The sequence below is a fragment of the Coloeus monedula genome (assembly GCF_965178545.1).
Source record: "Coloeus monedula genome assembly, chromosome: 7".
NCBI classification, from domain to species: domain Eukaryota; kingdom Metazoa; phylum Chordata; class Aves; order Passeriformes; family Corvidae; genus Coloeus; species Coloeus monedula.
The window spans coordinates 515058-535910 of record NC_138787.1 but is presented as its reverse complement, the minus strand read 5'-3'; the positions used below and the strand labels follow the sequence as shown (position 1 = coordinate 535910).

General features: G+C 55.4%; 1 protein-coding gene across 1 annotated transcript; it reads left to right on the top strand.

Moving 5' to 3' along the window:
* Window positions 1-798: 798 nt before the first annotated feature.
* LOC309574780 (uncharacterized protein) lies at window positions 799-17933 on the top strand (the record flags this gene model as incomplete). Its single annotated transcript, XM_082284642.1, has 10 exons — window positions 799-839; window positions 3845-4032; window positions 11186-11301; window positions 13589-13678; window positions 14261-14360; window positions 14477-14601; window positions 14742-14932; window positions 15223-15332; window positions 15620-15761; window positions 16139-17933. 10 exons carry the CDS (start codon window positions 799-801, stop codon window positions 17931-17933), a joined length of 2898 nt encoding a protein of 965 aa, XP_082140768.1.
* Window positions 17934-20853: the final 2920 nt, after the last annotated feature.

The following is a 20853-nucleotide window of genomic DNA, read 5'->3' as shown; positions in this document are numbered from 1 at the left end:
TTTTTGGGGGAAGAGCAAAAGCTTTGGGCAGCATTAACTCAGGGAAATGCAAAGTGTGAGGGAACAGGCTGGCTTTTCCTGAAGGGGCACCAGCAAGGAGCTCAGGCTCTGGAATGGTGGCCCATGGACACGGTGTTTGCCAGGAGTCGGTGTTCCCTGTGGATGATGGCCCACAAACACGGCGTTCCCCACGATTCAATATTCCCTGGGCATGGTGGCCCGTGGATGTGCTTCCCAGGATTCAATGCCACCTGCACACAGGATGGTGGTCTATAGGCATGGTGTTTCCCAGGATTTGGGGGCCCCTTGGGAATTTGGTGGTCCCTAGGAAGAGTGGCCTGTGGAGACGGTGTTTTTCAGGATTTGGCATCTCCTGAGGACTGTGGTGAGGATGGCATGGTGTCTCCTAGGAGTTGGTCTCCTCTTTGGATGGCGGCCCAAGGACACGGCGTTTCCTAGGATTCGGTGTCTGCTAGGGAGGGTGTCCCATGGACACGGTGTTTCCCAGGATCTGGCGGCCCTTGGGGCTCAGTGTTCCCAGGATTATTAGGGTGTCACCTGGGGACAGTGCTCCATGGGCACAGTGTTTCCCAGGATTCGGGGCCCCACGCGCACGGTGCTTCCCGGCGTTTGGTGTCCCCGGGACCGGGCTCCCGGGGGCGTGGCCAGTGTCCCACGGGCGTGGTGGCCACCCAAGGGCGTGGCCAGTGCCGGTCCCCCGGAGCCCCGCCCCGGGCGCGGTCCCGCTGCCGCCGCTGCCGCCGCCGCTCCGGCCGGCGCTGCCGCCGCTGCCCGGGGATGTACGCCGGCAGGAAGAGGAAGAAGCCGGTGCCCAAGAGGTGGGTGCAGCTCGGGGGCTCCTCCCGGTCACCCCCGGGGCGGGGGCAGGTGCGTGGGACCGGGGAGGGCGAGCGAAAAGCGGGCAGCGGGAGCCCAGCTGGTTCTGGGGAAGTGCCTGGAGCCGCTCTGGTGCGAGCGCTGGGAAAGCAGAAGGGAGCAGCATGCTTGGGTTACTCGGTTTTAATTAGGGTTAATTGGAGCTAACGCTGTGTCGGCTCTGGCACGCTGGTGGGAAAGCAGAAATCCCGAAGATGCTTGTCCTGCATCCCGGTGAGGAAGCTCGCTGGAGAGTTTGAGCTGCTCAGCAGTGATTTGCGGGCTGGGCTATGTTTTGGTGCCTGCCTGAATCTAACACACAGCAATTAGTAATTACCAAAGCATCTCAATTCCTTAATTATTAATTACCACGCCGCTCAGTAGCTGTTGCATAACATCCCCCTCAGCGTGTCCCCAGTGTTTCCTGCCTCCCCCGTGCCTTCCCCAGCTCCCAAGTCCCCTCAGCCTGTTTTACCTCAGATTTTCCAGGTGTATAGGAAAAAAAAGTGGATATGTATTTCTGTGAGGCTGTGGGGAAGGAGATGGAGGAGCTGAGTCCAAGCCTGGGACGAAGGAGGGAACATCAACACTTTAAACCTGTGGTGAGGTGACCCTGAGCCTCTCTTGGGTATTTACTTGGGAGTCGTATTGTGGAAACATGAAGAGTAATAGTTTTACCCTAAACCTGGCTCCTGTTCATCTCGGAGCAGTGATTCCAGCCCTCTGGAATACCAGCCTGAGGGTTTGGGCTGGCTCAGGGTGCAGAAGAAGGTGCCTCTTCGGAGCAGAAGGGCCCTCGTTCCCGGTTCTGCAAGGTCAGCCTCGGGAATGGGGAAGAGATTCTTTTTCTCTGTGACCGCTCAGGTCTTGGAGCGGGATCCTGCTGGGAGAGGCCAGGCGGAGCAGGGCTGGTGGCAGTGGGATGTGCAGCCAGCCGGATGGGATGGAATGGGGAGGATGGGCTGAGGGGCTTCTCCAGCCCCTTTCCAGTTTGCTCAGGGCTTTTTCCTTATTAAAAAAAAATGTATTAATAAAAATTAGGAGACAGTAGATCAGCTCAGGCAAATTCCACTGTCGGGAATGATCTCACTCGGTACTTGCCAGCTTGCAGAAGGGATACGCTTCCTACTGGGTTCCTGTTCAAAGGGCAGCTGGGGAAAAACAAACCCCAGCAGCAGCACAGCCTTTGCCCTGCTGGGAGCTGAGCTTTCCCTCGGCACGGGGGTCACCAGCTTCACCACGAACCCCACAGCATTGCTTCATAACCACTGGGCCAAAGGGAAGGGAATTTGAACAGGTTTTGAGTGTACAGACCGAGCTTCACTGTTTCCACGAGGCATTTTCCTCACTGCCACCCCCTCTCCAGGCTGGCCATGGAGCACCCTGCGTGCTGCAGCTGGCACATGCAGGAACAGAGGTGTTGGGGTGTCCTCCCTGAGCCTTGGGGTCACCTGCTGCTGGCTGTGTCACCTCGTGTGCCTCAGCCAGAGGGGTTTCAGTGCTTGAAGGCCAGGCTATCCCAGAGATTCTCTTACACCTCAGTGTTTTACCCACTGCCGTGCTCACCTCCAGTGTCATTTTCTCTTCTTTCTGCCTGTTTGGGGCTGGATTTGGATGGTGAGTGGCCAGAGGACTTTAAAGGATATCTGAGGAATCTCAACCTAATTTTTTTCACCTTTTTTTTTTTTAATCAGCATCAAAGGAAAACTGTTTTAATTTTGTTCCTTCCTGGTGCGTGACTGTGATCTCAAAAGTGCTTAAGCTTTGTAAGAGCCCTGGTGCCAGTGTGTTTTACCCAGCTTGTGTGGACAAGTTTGGAGCTGCGTTGTGCCAGCCTCCCTGCGAGAGGGGATATCCCTCCTGATGCTGCTCTTACAACCCAGGAGGACTGAGCTTTCCTAGGGAAATGCCACAATTTTCCATTCATCCTTAGAAGACCCCTCAATCTTCCTCTAATCTGAAAATTCAACAGGCACCTCAGAGCATTTCATTTAATGCTCATTTCCTCTCGTGTCACACATGTGAGCAGCCCTGCCAGATGAGATTGGAGAGTGGTGGTAGAGGAGAGAGCTTAAATTGCTGCTAAATACTGGCAGATCCTGTTATCCAGAGCTCCTTCCTGAAGCGAGGGTGCCTGCGGAGAGGGAGTTTGTGGTTAGACAAATCACATCAAACCAAACGAGGTGCGTGTTAGGGGATGCAGCCGAGTGAGATACGGAGCCGGGGGCGTCTGAAGGGTTTTTCTTTGAGCTACGGAATTCAGATTGGCATTCAAAAATGAAGGAGACAGGGTGTGATCCAAGACTCGTTTAAATTATTAACCTTGCTGCTGTGCTGGGGTTTCAGCTGGAGCGGGTGAAATAGCTGCAGCTGATAGCAGTGGGACCTCGTGCAGGCTTCAGGCAGGGGAGGGCTGCTCTCCTGGACACTTCCTTCTGCAGGCTGTGGGTTGCCCTTGGGGCCTAAGTTTGGCAGCAAATGCTGTTTAGTTTGGAAATGCCCACTGAAAGGGTCAGAAATCAGAATATTGGAAGAAAACAAAACTTTTTACATCAACTTTTTTTTTTTTTTTTAAAGAGAGGCTATTTTCAAAGTGCTGCTCAACCATGACAACCACCCTATGAGATATCCTTGTTTAAGTCATAGAATCCCAGAATGGTTTGGGTTGGAAGGGACCTTGAAGCTCATCTCATTCTGCCCTATAGCTGCCCCATCCCTGGAAGTGCCCAAAGCCAGGCTGGACATTGGGGCTTGGAGCAACCTGGGATAGTGGAAGGTGTCCCTGCCCATGGCAGGGGGTGGAATGAGATGGGCTTTAAGGCCAGCCACTGCCTTGTGCTGTTGTGGGCTGTGGTTACTTTGGCCACCTGCCATTTCACTGTTGTGGCTGCCCCAAAGCCAGTGCTGGGTTTGGAGAGAGCCTGTTGGACAACCCCAGTTTGATGAAGCTCTCCTCTGCCTCTTCCAGGCCCAAACCACCTCCCCCCGAGGGTGGGAAGTCCAACCCCTCCAAGCGGCACCGGGACCGGCTGAACCAAGAGCTGAACAAGCTGACGGGGCTGCTGCCCTTCCCCGAGGATGTGCGCTCCAGGCTGGATAAACTCTCCATCCTCCGGCTGGCCGTGGGCTACCTGAAGGTGAAGAGCTACCTGATGGGTGAGTGTCCGTGCTGGGAGGGGGGAAGAGCCCCTGGGATCAATCCCCGCTGCACAGCTCGTGTCCCACCCCAAGCTTTGGGATGGGAGGTTGTGTTTCCTGAAGGTAGGATGATGGTGAGTTGTGGGAGCGGGCCCTTGGATGTTGATACTGGCAGGAAAATGTCACCATGGATGGAGGGAGCAGCCTGGGGGCCTGCCCAGCAGCTGAGACCTCCTGCAAAGTTCTTCCATTTCATTAGCAGCCATCCTTTATGTCCAAAACCCCTCTTGTGTCCCGCTCCCACCAGCCTATGGAGAAGAAGGGAAAGGTGGGTAAAAGTGTGTCTTGTTGAACAGCAGCATTGCCCTCATCTAACTGGAATGGCAATTTAAAATTAAATTAATTAAATAATGGAAACTGCATAATATAATACATATTACATATTCCCTTTTATTATATTCCATATTCTCTATTTCCTTACTTATTCCATATTCGGTATTCTTACATTTCTTCCATATTCCTTCTCCCCCCTCCCTATTCTTCTTCAGCCCTTTATTGTTACAGTTACAGTACATTTAATAAATTATAACACAGATATGGTGCAGAGCCTGGCTGGGGGCAGTCGCCACATTCCCAGGAGTCACCAGCACGTGCGGGCAGGGACGTGCTCCCTGTGCGGTGACGTGGGCTCGATGGAGTGGGTGATGGACACTGGGGAAGGCAGAGCATGTGGGGTAGGAAGGCAGCAGAGCTTTTTATATTTAGAGGCTCCCATTGTGTCTTCTCCCCGCTGCAGTCTGGATAAACTTGGCTCCCTTGGCTTTTCCCTCTTGCCCGCTCCTCTGGGGCCCTCCCAGGGCCCTCTCCAGCTGGGATGCTGGGCTCCAGGAGGAGACTCCTGTGCCAAACTCTCCAGATGGGACCTGTGCCTCCGAGCAGGAGCTGGTTCCTGCTGGATGTGCTCAGTGTGTGCTTCCCAGCGTGAGAGCTGCTCTGGAAAAGCATTTGGCATTGCAGGGGTTCTGGAGCCCCGTTCTGCCTGGCCAATTACTCCCATCTGGCCACTTGCCTCTGATTTCCAGCTCCTTCCCCTTGCTCTGCCCTGACATTCATCTTGTTTGACTTCACATCATCCCAGCGATCCATCAGGGTGGGCCTGGGTCCCAGCTGTGCCTGATGCAGACCGGTGCCAGCTGCAGGTTACAGCACAGCTCCTGGTGTGTCCTGTCGGGCATTTTGGGGGACGTGGTGGCACCCCTTGTGCTCTGCCTTCTGCTTCAGGTTTGCTGTCCTCTGCTTCGTGCAGGCTCCTCTCTTGCAGCAGGAGAGTGTGGCATTGCCTGGGGAGCATCCCTGTCCTCTTCCCATCCACAGCCCAGGCCCGGCCTTATCTCCAGGCAGGAGAGAGATGGATATTTTGGTAGAGTGGTGATTGCCTTATCTCCAGGCAATTGAGAGACCAATTGCACAGTGGGCTCAGGGTGATGCCCTGAGGCTCCCTTTTCCCTTGTGCTGCGTTTCTCCAGCCCTTGAGTGGAGCTTTGCTGTGTTGCCTGCATCTTGTCTGACTGCTTACACCAAGGAGAAATCTGAGAAGAGGCTTCCAGCCTTCTCCATCTTCTCTGGTATTTCTGAGGTGTGGGTACTGTGTGTCTCTGGATTGGGAACAGGCCTGTTGAATGGGGTGTAGGAAGCCAGGCATCAGGATCTGGGGCAGTGTTTGGGGTGGGACAGAGCAGAGGACAAACCCACAGTGGGTTTGGGTGCTGGTATCAGCGCCTGCTTCCACAGTGGGTACGAGGCAAAGGGACTTGTCCTCTGTATGGGATCCTGGTTTCCATTGCGGGGCAGTGACTCACCGCATCATCTTCTGAACCTGCTTTGCTTTTAAATGTTCTTCTCTGTGCTTTAATAAGAAGCCAGACTAATTAGTAGTTTGCTGGAAATGCCAAGCTTCAGGCCCAAAGAGGGAAGCTCTTGGAGCTCCCTCCGTGCCTCCAGGGGCTGGCTCAGGGTGTGCACCTCTCTAACTCCTCTGTGCCCTGGGGCAGACGCTGCAGGTGTTGCACAGCTCTCTGCTGCCTGGTATCTCAGTCTTCCCCATGCAAAATCAGGGGCTCAGGGCTTGGTCTCCTGCAAGCTTTGCCCATCAGGCCCAGCCTGTGAGTGCTGCTGGTGACAGCTCTGGTGCTATCACAGCCTGCCTTAAGGGCCCTTTAAAGGTTTTGTCGCTCGTGCAAACAATGACTGATCCTCGCTGCCAGACTGCCTCGCTGCTGAGCCCTGTCTGCAAACCAATTTGCAGTGGTTGCTACTTGGACCTGTGTCTGACAGTCTCCCAGACAAATCTGGAGTGACTTTGCTGATCCCTGTCTCTTTGAGAGCAAGTGCCCAAGGAGAAAAGCTTGTGTCTGTGTTGCCGACTGCCATGATGCTCTGGGCTCTCTGTGGTGTGACAGGAGCCCCACTTGCTGCAAAGTGGGAGATCTCCTGAAAGCTTGGATGGATTTTAGTGCTGAGTGGCTTGGAAAACCTCCAGCTAGCTGGAGAGCTGTGCTGGGGTTCATTTCCTACGGTTCTTGTAACAAAGGAAGCAGATGATGGGATTGCAGATGTGGCTCTGCCAAGGGTGAGCAAGAAAACGGGGCTTAAAATGCTCTCTGAGGTGGAGACGGTGTGATTGGGGAATGTGCTGCCATGCCCTGTTCCTAGGACACCAGGCAGGGAGGTCTGCAAGAGAGAGGATTGCAGAGTCCCAGACTGGTTTGGGTTGGAAGGAAGTTCATCCAGTCCCACCTCCTGCCATGGGCAGGGACACCTCCCACTGTCCCAGGCTGCTTCAAGCCCCAGTGTCCAACCTGGCCTTGGACACTGCCAGGGATCCAGGGGCAGCCACAGCTGCTCTGGGAATCTGTGCCAGAGCCTCACAACCTTCCCAGGGAAGAATTTCTTTCCAATATCCCACCTAGCCCACTCTGTTTCAGAGCCCACGGAAAACCCTGTCATGGTAGGAGACCACACTCTGGAGTCTGGCAAAGCTTGAGGTATCTAACAGCTCCTAGCAGATGGTGAGCAGTGGGGTACCTGCCCAACAAGCTGACCTGGCTGGAGCAGGGGCTTGGCTTAGGAGTTCTCACCAGGTCCTTTCCCACCTCTGGTGCTGTTCTCAGCAGATCCCTCCCCAGTGCTGCGCTGCAGGGCAGCTGGCAGCAGGTCTCCCTGGGTAATCTCACTGCAATCAGCACTAAATTAGCTTTTGTATTCATCTCCTTGTTTGTTGTTACCACGAGCCAGAGCTGCAGGGGTCTGGGCCTGAAGTAACTGAGGCAGTGAAAGGAGTCAAGCTCAAGTCTGTCCCTGGGCAAGATCCTGCAGGACTGTGTGGGATGAAGGTTTTGAAGCAGGCTGGGGAGGCTGGCCTGGACTTGGGGATGCCTGCGCTCCCCAGGGCATTTCTGTGTTCCCGGAAAATGCTGAGTGACTTTTCCTAATAGTTTGTAATGTGGGGGTTTGGCATTTGTCTGTTTCACTTGGATGGCACGAGCCTGCTCTGCTTGGCACCATGCCTTTGCTAAACAGCTGAGGCAAAGGTTGGTGCTAATTTGACAGGGTTTGGGATCGGATCCAAGAGGAAAATGGTTGTGCGTGGCTTGGTGTTGCTGGAAGAGCTGGGAGCTCCTGGTTTTTGGATATCTCTGGAGCCTGCTCAAAGAGAAGTGTTTGCCCTGGGTGAAGCTTGTCAACTCCCCCTGGTGTAACCCAGTCTGTGAGAACAGATCTGGCTCCGGAGTTGTTACCAATAACCTTTTCTTTTCAGTGCCAAATCCATGCCAGAGGCAAGGGATGTGTTTGAGCTTCCATGGCTGCCTTGCCATGTTTTTCTTTGGGAATGTGATGGGCAGAAAAGTGAAGAGATTAGATGACTTTGCTCCTTTTTCCTTCTTTCTCCTGCTTGATGTTTTTGCTCCATTGCAGGGCTTAGGAGCCTCCTTGCAGAGACAAGAATGCCAGCCCAAAGCAGGAGGATATTGGGGATGTATGGGGCACATCCTGATTCATTGATGCTGGAAACTGCTGATCTGGGCATCTTCCCTGGCTGAGCAAAAGCCTTGCAGTGTTTGGGGACCACACCAGCAGCAGGAAACCTCCTGCAGTGCTTGGCTGGTGTTGGGGCTCAGGACAGAGCTGGATTCCCCCCTCCTGTCTCAAAAATTACACACAGCCTCTATCCCAGCACTTTGAAAATGTAAGTGATCACCACACTGCTCCAGCAAATGCCTGGGACTTACCTGGTAATTGCACATGGCTTTTGCCACGTTCTTTTTCATAGAATTATGGAACCATTAAGCTTGGAAAAGACCTCTACGATCATCAGGTCCAACCATTAACCCAGCACTGCCAAGCCCACCACTAACCCATGTCCCCAGGTGCCACATCCACACGTTAATTCCCATTAATTGTCAAAGATGCACTGCAGGAGATTGGAAAAACATCACAAACAGCAAAAGTGCACTGTCCTTTTATGCAGTTATTTCTGTTGCCATGGGTATATTATGGCTTGGATACATGCTGGATCTGTTTCCTTTAATCCCAGTAGTTCGTGGTCTCAGCTGCTTTGTGTTTGAGTGAGTCTCAACTGCTCCATTGAAGGAGTGTGTTAGATGGGATGAATTAGCCAGCTCTTAATACAGCTCATCACCTGCTTTGTCCTGCCTGGCAGCTGATGGGGGTCTCTTCTTCCTGCCAACCACCCAGTCCATCTTAGCCATTGGCTGTGGATGGCGAGGACTGGGCTGGATGCAAGCACCAGCTGCTCCACACCACCAGTACTTTGGTGGCAGACACCATCTCTTTGAGTTTCCTCCCCTCTCTCCATGCTCCAGACTTTCTCCCCAGGTCAGGAGCAAGAGCTCCTGATGCTCCCCACATCACTGTGTGTCCCATGGGAGACAGGTTCTGGAGGATTGCTGAGCTCAGCTGTGCAGAAATGGACTGCTCCGTGTTTGAGAGAAGGGGAAGGGAGCACCTTTGGTGGGAGATTAAAAGCCCCGTGCTAAGATCAGTGGGAGAGTTGAAGGAATTTTGCTGGAGAGCACAAAATGGGTATTTCCTGCTGGATTTTGTAAGCCACAGCACTCTCCCCAGCTTTCCGTGCAGATGCTGTTGGTGGATGCTGGGAGAGAGCTGGAGACCACATGCTCTCAGGATGTGCATCCTCTCAAAAAGCTCTCTGCCTTTTTGGAGCTTTATTTTGGAAGAACTTGTTTCTTCTTGAAATCCCCTGCCAGCCTGCCTTGTTTCAATGCTTTAGAGAGGAGTCAGCCCTTCAAAAGAAATCAAATTTTAAACAAGAATCGATGTTTCATTTTGAAACTATTACACCCCATGGAGTGCAAATTGAAGCCATGTGGTCCAGATGGGATGTTTTTCCTTGGGGATCACACAGCAGTCATGTGAGAAGGCTTTTTGCTTGGTGTCTCCCTGTTGAATCTCATCTTTCCCAACCTTTCCCAGCAGTCTCACATCCCCTGACCTGGCTGATCCGACAGCACAGGATGGAAAAAAGCAGAAGCTGTGACTGATGGAGAAGGTGGAGATGCTGCCTGAGCATCTCCAAGGAGCGCTGAAGGTTTGGGGGAGGAAGAAGTATCCCAGCTCTGTCAGTGATGGAGATGGAGGCTGACTCTGTTCCAGAGCACCCTCTCCACTGCTGTTTGTGTCACCCTGTGCAAGACCTGCAGCTAATTACCCTGACCCTACCTGGATCCATGCCCTGGCTGCTGACAGCCTTCGTGGGCGGGTGCTTGTTGTCACTCAGGCTCCAGGTGTAAATACATCCCAGGGAGGCTTTGGCTCCAAATTTGTTTTGTATCCAAATGTGCCAGTCCAGCAGGGAAAATGCTTTGGCACGTTGATGGTTTGCTGCAGAGCAAAATGTCCCAGATCAGCAGTGGCACGTGAAACTTCTTTAGGTTCCAAATCGTTTTGCCTTTGACCTTGGTGCTACCAGGGAAGAAACCAAACAAACCTTTAAAACATTTCAGTGGTGAAGTGAGAGCTTCTACCATGGAGAAAATTAAATGTGTGGGATGGTTTGAGGTTCTTCCTCATTTCATAGCGCTCCCCAACATCCAGAGGATCTTTTCCCTTTGGATCCAGCACCATCTGACACCCAGGGCTGAGATGGGGTGGGCAGTGCTTGCTCCTGGGATGTGGATCACACGGGATATGTGAGCTCTGTCAGACCCCAGGGAGCTGCAGGAGCTGGTGGTGGTGGCAGATGTGGGGTGGTTCCTGCACAGGAGCTGCTTTGAGCTTTTCTGTGATTTTTTTTTTTTGTTGAGCTGGCATAAAACATGCCTTGAAAATCATCCTTTTGCTGGAAGCTGAGTTCGAATTGAGCTTTTCAATAAAAATCAGCAGATAAAGGACCACACTGGGGATGTCCCTGGGAGCCTCTGTCCCCATTCCTGTTCCCTGACACTCAAGGTCCCACAACCAGGGCAGCAGGAGGTTTCATGCTGGCTGCACCCAGGGGTGTTGCCTTGAAGGCATCCAGTACTGAAGCATAAGGCAACACCTGAATCAGCCTGGGAGGTGGAGTCCTGGGAGCCAAGAGCTCTCAGGTGTCACTGGGAGTGCCATGGCCACCAATTCTTGATCTGCTTCCAAGCAGCCACAGTTGGGAGGGAGAAAATAAATATGGGTGATTTGGTGGCATCTCAGGTGCTTTGGGAAGGTTTGCCTCTGTCTTTCTTCAACCCTGAAGGGCACCAGAGCAGACAGAGCACCCCACTGGGGTGGCTTGGAGCCAACTCCAGCTCTGCCAGGCTCTAACCCAAAGCCTCCTGGCTGTGTTGGGTGGTGTTCCCCAGCCTGGGCAGCCCAGAGCACCAGCTCCCCTCTGTCCTCTGTACTCTGGCTCACACCCTGGCAGAAGTGAGGTTTCCCAGAGACGGGATCAAGCAAGGAAATAATGTCTTGGAGGAAGCCTCGAGCAGTTGGGCATGGCTCCATAAATGGGCATCAGTTCCCACTGATGGTCTCACCTTCCTCCACGCTGGGTCCACGGGCATCCAACAGCTGCATGAGCAGCCCTGGGGGGGGAAGAAGGAGGGGGAGGCTCCTGGCTTGCCCCTTTCACACTGACTTCTTGCCTTCTCACTTGCAGCTACAGCTCCAAAGGTTGGCAGCTGCGTGGATCAGCCCAGAGCCCCAGGAGGGGACAGGTGGATGGAGCTGCAGGGTGACACGGAGCTGTTTCCTGAGGGGGAGTTGCTGCTCCAGGTATGGTGCTGTGGCTTGGTCAGTTGGGGTGTCCCCAAGCAGCTCTGGAGCTTGTGGAGTGAGAGGAGACCGTGCCTTGCCCAGGGCCGCTTTGCTGTGATTCCTGCAGGCACTGAATTCCTAGGGACAGAGACCAGTGATGCTGCCTGGCTGGGATGGGTCCAGATCCCCATTCCCACCATTCCCTCTCATCCCCACTGCAGTGTGCTGCCCTTTTTGATTCCTACAGCTCATGGACACAAGCTCCATCCCAGCCAAGAGGTTCAGGGATATCACATGGTGGTGTAGGCATTGATCCCTGAGTAGTTTCCAGGTGCTGGGTTGGTTCCTTATCTTCAGCAAAGGCCAAGAGGAGAATGTTGAGAGCTGTGGGACAAAACATCCTCCAGGAGCTCCTTGCCCTGCCTGGGGCATTGCATGAGCTCCTTAGGGATGAGTTCAGAGCCTGCCTGGGATTGGAAAAGGCCAGCTTTGGTTTGCAGGTTGTGGGGGAGAAAAGAAGGGCAGGTGGGTGTTGGAAAACAGTGGTGGACAAAAGCAGTGGGAAGCGGGGGCTTTGCTTTGCAGAAAGGCCAGCGTGTGTCTCGTGGAGCAGCTGTCAGTGAAGCTCAGAGCACGAGGACAAGGTGAACCAGCCTCCCACAACGCTGCTGCTTTGGGCTGCCACTTACAAATGTGAGCTGGAAGGGCCTGGCATAGAAGGGTCCCATGGAAAGGCTGATTGCTGGACAAGCATCTGGGCACATCAGCTTAGGAGCATGCTGCTCCCTGGGGCTGCAGGGCGAGTCTGTGCAAGACCTGTAATCATTCCGTGTTCTTGGCATCTCCTGTGCCTGGGCTTTCACAGAATCCCAGAAGGGTTTGGGTGGGGAGGGACCTTAAAACAACTTCTGATGATCTGCCATGGCAGGGACACCTTCCACTAGCCCAGGATGCTCCAAGCCCCAATGTCCAGCCCGGCCTTGGGCACTGCCAGGGATCCAGGGGCAGCCCCAGCTGCTCTGGGCACCCTGTGCCAGGGCCTGCCCACCCTCCCAGGGAAGGATTCCTTCCCAATATCCCATCTATCCTTGCCCTCTGGCAGCATAAAGCCTCCTTGTCCTATCCCTCCATGCCCTCTCCAGCTCTCTTGTAGGCTTTCTGGGCCTTCAGTCCTCTGCTCCCACCTCTCCAAACACCAGCAGATGGATGCTTGGCTCTCCTTAAGCCTGACTTTGGTCGCTTCAGCCCTGTTCCTGCAGAGCCCTACAGGCAGCAGGCAGTGTGAGCAGACCCCCAGCAGGAGCCTCCATGTGGGATTTTGGTGAGGCAGTGACTCCTGGGAGCTCAGTGTGACTTTTGGCAGTGACTCCTGGACCACACGAGGTCCTCCACTGTCTGCAAGTGTGACAGGCACGGAGGAGCTGCCCCAGTCCCTGCGTGGAGCTGCTCCTGAGCGCTCTCCAGGGGTTTGGACTTGCACCATGTGATGGCAATTTGCTGAGCCACTGGAGCATTGGCAGCCCCGGGTGACTGAAGGCATCTGGAGAGCTTATGAGGTGTTACTGTGACAGAAATGCCCCAGCTGAGCTGTCTGGTGGCTTTTTTTTTTTTCCCCCACAAAGATCATTTTAATCAGATACTGTGATTTGCAGAAAGCTCTGACTCGGGATCCCTCAGGGGCTGCAGCACACAAAGGGAAGGGTCTGCTCCCTCACCAAGCTGGATCTGTGCACAAGGTTTCCATTTAGGGTGTTCTTTTCCTAATTTCTCTCCTTCTATTCACTAATAAATTAAACAGTCAAGAAATATTACAGTCAAGAGCAGGGGGCAAGAGTTACATTCTAGTGCAGTGCTTCACTTTTGGGGGAAATCAGCCTGAAATGGTCACCAGAATCATAGAATATCCTGAGCTGGAAGGGACCCACAAGGATCATCGTGTCCAAAGCAGAGCCCCAGAAGAGTGTAGCTATTCCCATCTGGAGAGGAGGAAACCAACTCCAGGTCCCCCATGAAACCTCTCCTTAGCTGGCCCCTCCTGATGCAGGAGCTGCCCTGCAGTGTGAGGGGCTTCCATGAGGGGTTTGGAGAAAGTGGTCGGTGGATCATTGCTCGTGATGGGAACAAAAACCTCCACAGAACTGAGTCTTGCATGGTTACCAGGTGCTGTCCTTCTTTGTGGGGCTCCTTGTTGAGGAGGAAGGTCCCTTCCTGTCTCTGGATGCTCAAGAAACAGCTGGGGGATTTAATCTTCCAGCAGCTGGATTGAAGCTGGGAGAGTAACTCTGGACTGAACCTTTGCTTTCAGGCACTCAATGGATTTGTCATCGCCGTGACTGGAGACGGCTACATCTTCTACATCTCCCCTACTGTGCAGGACTACCTGGGCTTCCACCAGGTGAGCACCGTGTTTTCCTGGCTGGAAACAGACGGATGCAGTCCTGGTCTGGGAAGGAGGTGCAGATGGCGAGCAAAGCTTCCCAAAGGGCAGCAGCTCCTGTGGCAAGGGAAGGAGCTGGAGTTTCAGCATTTCCCATTAAGGACTGCAAGCCAGAGGCAGTGTGAAACATCCATGGAAGGGCTGAGGAACACCAGGAGAACCTCAGCCTCGACAGTGTGGGGAAGAGGCTGGAAAGCTCTCCTTGGCTGTGGTGAGGGAATGCTGGGGAAGCAGGCAGTCCTGAGCAGCCAGGGTTACCTGGACATCGCTGTTTCTACTGCTTCTAGAAAGCTCTTAGCCATTCCCAAGATTTCCCCTGGCAGATCCCTTTTCCTCCTTCCTGATGCATCCCTAAAAGAGCAGCCACTCCTGGCCCTCACTCTACACCCAGCACACAGGCCTTGCGGTGTTTGCCTGTTCTTTACACTCCATCCCTGCACTTTCAGTGCCCACGAAGAGAGACCTCCTGTCATGTCCTCTCCTCCAGACACCTCTGCCAGGCTGTCCAGGAGTGGACACTATTCCCTTGTGTCATTCCAGTCGGATCTCATCTACCAGAGCGTGTACGAGCTGATCCATGCGGACGACAGGGCCGCCTTCCGCCGCCAGCTGCACAGGAGCCCGCTGCCCGCTGCTGACAGTGAGTGCTGGGGTGATCCCTGCGGGAACACCGGGCTTCACTCCAGCACCTCTGAGCCGTGAGCTCAGGGTGCGCAGCACAGCTTGGAAAGCTTCCCTTTCCCTTTGGTTTTCCAGCCTTTCCCGCTGAGCAGCCGCTGCTGGCCAGCCCCCAGCAGCTCCACGCTGAGAAGCAGTCCTTCGTGGAGAGGAGCTTCACCTGCCGCTTCCGCTGCCTGCTGGATAACTCCTCGGGATTCCTGGTAATGCTGGGACACGCCCCTGCTCCCCCTGTGCCCGCAGGGTGTTCCCCCAGAGCCACCTGTGTCCCATAGGGATGGGAGCACAGGCAGTTCCCACCACCCTGTTTGCTTCACACCCACGTTTTCTAATCCCCTGTAAGGCCTTGAATTTCCGCGGGCGCCTGAAGGTCCTTCTTGGGCAGCACAAGTCAGCAGCAGACAAGTCCCCAGTTGCTCTCTTTGCCATTGCAACGCTCCTCCAGCCTCTGTCCATCCTGGAGCTCCGGACCAAGACACTGATCTTCCAGACAAAGCACAAGCTGGACTTCACTCCCATGGCCTGTGATTCCCGGTAAGGCACCTCACTTTCCCCGTGGCAAGACCCCTGGTGCTGAACCAAAAACTAGGCCTGGTGGGGACAAGGAACACCTGACCTGGCTCCTGTGGCCTGATGCTTTTGTCCCTCTGCTGCAGCCCCTAGTAACACGGGGATCAGGTTAATGGGGCACCAGCAATTCTTGTCTGACATGGTTTAGGGGGTTTTGTGGAACAGGGAGCTCCCACCCAAACTGGAGGTCTGGCCACTGGGGCAGCTGTGGGGGATGCACCCCTGGTGTCACTGCATTCCTGTGCTGATTCCAGGGGGAAGGTTGTCCTGGGATACACGGAGATGGAGCTGTGCAGGAGGGGATCTGGATACCAGTTTGTGCACGCGGCCGACATGATGCACTGCGCAGAGCACCATGTGAGAAGTGAGTGCTGGGGGCTGTTGGGGGGTGTTTGTGGGGTCCCTCATGGCTCTGGCCTGGCTGTACTATTGCTCCTTGGTGCTGTGCGTCCAGGGCCTGGAGTAGCTGTGGTAAAGGCTCTTCCTCCTGGATGAGCTCGGGGAGCTGGCAGAGACACAGCACCGTACATCGCCCACCCCCGTAGCACGGGCACGAGGCGATGCTCAACCTCGTGGCATCTTGCACGTGTCATTTGTCTGCCTCTGTGGAGGAACGCTGTCTGTGGCAGCTCTCTTGTGTCCCTGCCCCAGTGATGAAGACGGGGGAGAGCGGGCTGACGGTGTTCCGGCTGCTGACCAAGAGGGGCGGCTGGGTGTGGGTGCAGGCCAACGCACGGCTGGTGTACAAAGGGGACAGGCCCGACTGCATCATCGCCCGCCAGCGAGCCCTGTCGTGAGTATTGCTGGCCCTCTTCACCTGCTCTGGGCGTGGGGGGCTGCCCAAGGCACGCAGGGGCCATGAGGGTGGAGGAAAGGGTAGTTGGGGTCGGCCCTTTGCAGCATTTGTCCTCCTGCAGTGTGAGTGAATTGGCTCTGAGGAGGTGCTTGTGGATGTGCTCCTGCCTGGGAGCAGCAGCCCTTCCCTGAGTCATGCAGACCTCCCTGTGGGCTCCCCAGAGCCCTCTTGTAGCCAGCTCAATCCAGCCCCCTTTTCCTCTGGGAAAGCCAGGGCAGGGCTGTGAGTTCCCCCTTGCTGTCAGAAGGGTGGTTTTGCCTGGCCTGGAGGAGTTGCTCATGCTGTTTCCATCTCTTTTTCCCTCCACTCCGAAGGAATGAAGAAGGGGAGGAACATCTCCGGAAGAGAAACCTGCAGCTGCCCTTCAGCTTTGCCACAGGGGAAGCAGTGTTGTATGGGAATGACCTTCCTGGGTTCTTGGACTCATTCCAAGCCAAGGAGGAGTTGCAGACACGAGCAAACTCCAACTCGGAGCAGCGCTTGGTGGACCCCAACTCTCTGCTTGGGGCCATGATGAAGCAAGATGCATCCATATACAGTTCCCATGCCGATAACGTGCCTCAGTTCTCCCTGCCAGGTTTGATCCCTGAGCCTGATGGGCTGAGCCAGAATGAGGAGATCAGCAATGCCGAGGAGGACAGCGACTCCCTCCTGGTGGTCATCGAAGCCCTCTTTGAGAAGAGCGAGGTGGACAGAAACGTCTGCCAGAGCCTCAGCGGGGACAACACCGAGCTGCAGCAGTGGGAGGAGGCTCTGCTCAGCTTGGGGGCAGAGGAGGAGCCGCCAGCTCAGCGGCTTGGCGGGAGGCTGGGCACCAGGGTGACATCCTGTGTGGAGCAGATGCTCCTCAGGGAGGGTGCTGGGAAGAGCCTGGACTTCCCACACTGCCGTGAGGAAAACAGTGCTGTGGCTCACTTCCCGCGCTGCTGGGCAGCTGATCCAGCATTCCCAGCACAGCCCCGGGCACTGGGCACACGGGGAGGCCATGGGGCTGTGGGCTCTGTAGTCTCTGTCACCTCTGAGGGCAGCTCTGCCCAGCCAGAGCAGCAGGTCCCGTTTAGCCCAGCTGGGCCGGTGGCAGGGACTGTGCTGGGTGTCCCTGTCTCCAGCAGCAAACCCTCGGCAGCACTTCAGCTGGCAAACCAGGGGTTTCAGGCAGAAGCCAGCCCCTCTGCTCCTGTAGATAACACTGTTCCTGCTGCCCAGAGCCAGCCTGGGTGCCAGCTGCCAGACTCAGGCTGCCCACCCCCGTTGCACTCTAACACGTTGGTGACTCTCTGGCACAGTGTCCCCCTCCAGGCAAACCCAGCCAGTTGCCCATCGGAGGCTTGGATGACCATAGCTCCGAAGCAGCTGGAAGCTGCAGGAATGCACATGGAGCCCCAAACTCTGCCAGCTGGGAGCCCTGATAGCCCCCCGGGGGCCAGGCTGTGGTTGCCACCCCCCTCCCAGTCTGTTCGTTGCCCTACCCAGGGCCTGCCCAAGTCCCTGTTCTGCAGGGACGGGAACCTCCGTGATGCGGAGGCTGCTCTCCCTGCACGAGCATCCTTAGGAGCCAGGCAGCTGCCAGGGCATGGCAGCTTCCCCAAACAGCCCCTGGCAGCCCGTGTGGAGCCCAGCTTTTCCTGGGAAGGGGAGCAGGCAGTGCTGCAAGAGGACAAGTGGTTCTCACAGCTGTGGCTCCCGCAGGCTGGGGCAGCTCCTCAGAGGAGCCATGGGGCAGGGCCAGTGCACCACAGCGGGCTCCTGCTGGGCTCCAGCATGGATCCCAGCGCCCAGCAGATGGGCTGCGTTGTGCTGCCCGAGTGCCAGTATGGAAATGGCCTTTTTAGGCACGAGAGCAACTTCCTGAGGGATGCTTCTAAAGTACCCCTTCCCCAGCAGCCGGGCACTTTGCCTTGCCCCGCTGAGAACCACCCTGGAGCACCCTGCTCCTCACCAGGCTCGGTTCCAAGGTGCTCAGCAGCTCTCCCTGTGAAGGTGGGTGCAGGAGCACCCCCGTGCTCCGGGCAGGGCCCTGGCTGCCCATCAGTTCCCTGCTCAGCTGGGCAGCCCCTCTGTGCCTGTGAGATCCAGCTCAAGGTGAGGTGCGAGGGCTGCAGGACCTGAGAGGTGCCCGGCTCCTGTGGAGGGAGCAAGGGTCTGCCAGGGATGCAGCCACACCATCCTTTGTGGGCAGCCTGGTTTGGAGCTCACTGTGAGCCAGGAGCCCTGTCTTGAAAAGCCACCAGCAGCTGTGAGCTCTTCTCATACCTGCCAGTGGCGCCCCGTGCTCCCTGGTCTCTCAGGATTTTGTCTTCCAGTGCTGTCAGGCAGTCTAAGATGAAGTGGTTTGGACTTCTTGTTCCATGAGAAGTCTTTCAGGGAGATACAGCTGTGCCACTGGGGAGGCTTGCGGGCCCTTGGGTTGGAGGAAGGACCCTGCTTGCTGGCACATCCACGGGCTTGGGGCAGCCTCTTGCAGATGGATCTGCTGCCTCACAGGCAGGTACCACTGAACTGCTGTTTCTCAACAAAACAATGTGGTCTCCCCATCTCCCACGTGTGTGGACCACCCTTGTCATGTTGCTGTTTGGTCCCCTGCATCATCTCTGCCTGCCTGAGCCTCTCTCCCTCCTGTGCTCTCCATCTCCTCCAGAGACCACCCAAATCCTTTGGAAAAGGTGTTACCAAGCACTTTGAGGAGCTCAGCAGCATTGAAGGGTCTCAGTGGGAGGTGGAGTCGGTGGGAGTGGAGGCACCTCAGGGGTTTGGGCTCTCCAGCAGCGTTCCAGGGGAATTTGAGAGAGGTGGGTACCAGGCGGTTGTGACCTTTCTGGGATGCAGGGTGGCAAAGGTCCAGCCAAACTCCCCTTGGATTTGTCACTGGCTTGTCCTTGCTTTCCTCTCCTGTGCTCTGCAGTGCCATGGGACAGAGGAACAATGGGGGTTCCCCCTGTGGTTTTGCCAAAGCAGCGGGAAGGAAAGGCAGGGAGGCGTGCAGTGACCACTGGCTGCCTCTCCATTTCAGACCCACTTGGTGCCCCTCAAACCATTGGCCTGCAGCCCAGCACAACCACTTTGTTGAATTCCCTTTCTTTTCTATATTTGTAACCTAAGATGTGAATTAATTGTTGTTTTCCCCACCATGGGGCAAATTCTGGCAGATCCATCAGGGAAACCCACAAAATAAGCAATGACTGGGGAGGATGGGGTTGATTTGAGACCACGCTGGCTCAGAACGTTGGGTCAGAGAGATCAGAGTGGTTGGGGACATTCACACCTTCCCCTCATGCACCCATCACCCTGAGAGGCACATGTGCCTCACACACCAGTGTTAAGTGTTTACCAAGCAAATTAAATCAGGTAATTAGTGCAGGGCCAGCAGCAAGCTCACGTGTCCTGGTACGGAGTGGCCTCATCTCCCTGGGTCTCTTCCTTCATGTCCAGCTTTGCCTCAGCTGATGGGGCTTGGGAAAGGTCCAGCTCCTGTCTGCAGGCTGGGAGCAGAGCGATGCTGAAACGTGCTGGACCCCTCTAGAGTGGCCTGGAGGAGCACCTAGGACTGAGCAAGGAGTTGACTTGCCACGATCCGGATCCAAAAAGCAGCAGGATGGACCCTGCTCACCGGCCCCTTGTTGTCCTGACACCTGTGAGCCGGTGCTGGGGTGTGCCAGGGGCTCCCAGTCCTGCAAGAGATGGGCCTTGGCGTGGGGGCTCTGCTGCTTGGGGCCACGACAGACCCAGCCCCTGCTTGGGGCCATGACAGCCCCCCCTGTGCTGTCCCTGGTGTCTGATCTCTCTGTACCTCGTGGCCGTGCAGATAAAGTCTATTCTGGTGGCAGCGTCTCATTTTCCGCTCCGTGATTTCTTTGTGCTGCTGGTGGCAGCTGGAAGGTGCTGAGGAGAAAAGAGGTGTCCGGAGCCTCACCCCCTGTGTCTGGCGATGTATTAAAAGGCGATTTGCTTTGTACGGTGCTGATGTTTGTTTTGCCCCGAAACCGTGTCTCTCCATTTCCTCCTTGACTGAGCAAGTGCTGGGAAAAGCCCGGGCCTGGTGCTGGGTGTGTGACACTCCCGTTGTCGCTGTCCCCGGCCGCCGTGGGCACACACAGCAGCAGAGGTGTGACCGTGTCCCCCCTTTGCACCCCCAGACTGCCCTGTGGCGGTGTGGGGCTCACGGGCAGGGTTACACTCGACATGGACACACATGGTTGTTAAGATCCAACTGTTACAAATTATTAGATACCTCTGAAATAAGGTGTAAACGACACCGTACACCAACGTCAATAGTATGGATTTTTATTTAACTGTAAACGCGAGGGGGAGAGAGGGAGAAGATAGGAGGGCGGAGAGAAAGTGACAGAGAAACAGACTGAGCAGAAAAAAATATCACTACTTTGTAGATTTCAGTGATGTTCCGTTGTTCCCCTTCGAGTCCTCCCGGTGCCTTGCCGGGGTGGTGATTGCAGACTACACCCATCGAGTGGTGAAGGACAGAGTCCAGCACACACCAGGCCCCTGGGGTTTATGTTATGCTGAGGCTGCGTGGGAACATCCCCTGTAGCTCCCCTGGGGCGGGGAGCTTCACACCCGATAATTTTGTGGATCACGGGACACCTGGGGACTCTTGACACCCTCTGAGATGTCGCAGCTGTCTCCAAGTGAGCGTGGTTGAGTTAATTATGGCCCATCCGTCGAGATGGGTACCTTCATCTTAGGTGTGGCTGTCCCCGTACTTCGGAATGGAGTTTTCACAGCTCAGCTAATCCGCGAGGGGGGACATGGGCATGATAAAGACTTGCCCCACATCGCAGGATTTGCCTCTTATCAGCCTCTTCCCTTATCTGCAAACCCAGTTTGTAGCCTCTGCACCTGCGAGGCCGCTCTGTGCGGCGCTAGCAAAGCCCCAGGTGGATTGTTTGAGCCATTAGCACCCACGGTGCAGTCCCCACCTCTCCACCAATACCTCCATATCCCCACCCACCCATTATCCCACCCACACCGCACTTTCACGCCCTAAATCCCCCTTCAGCCCCCTCTTCTCGCT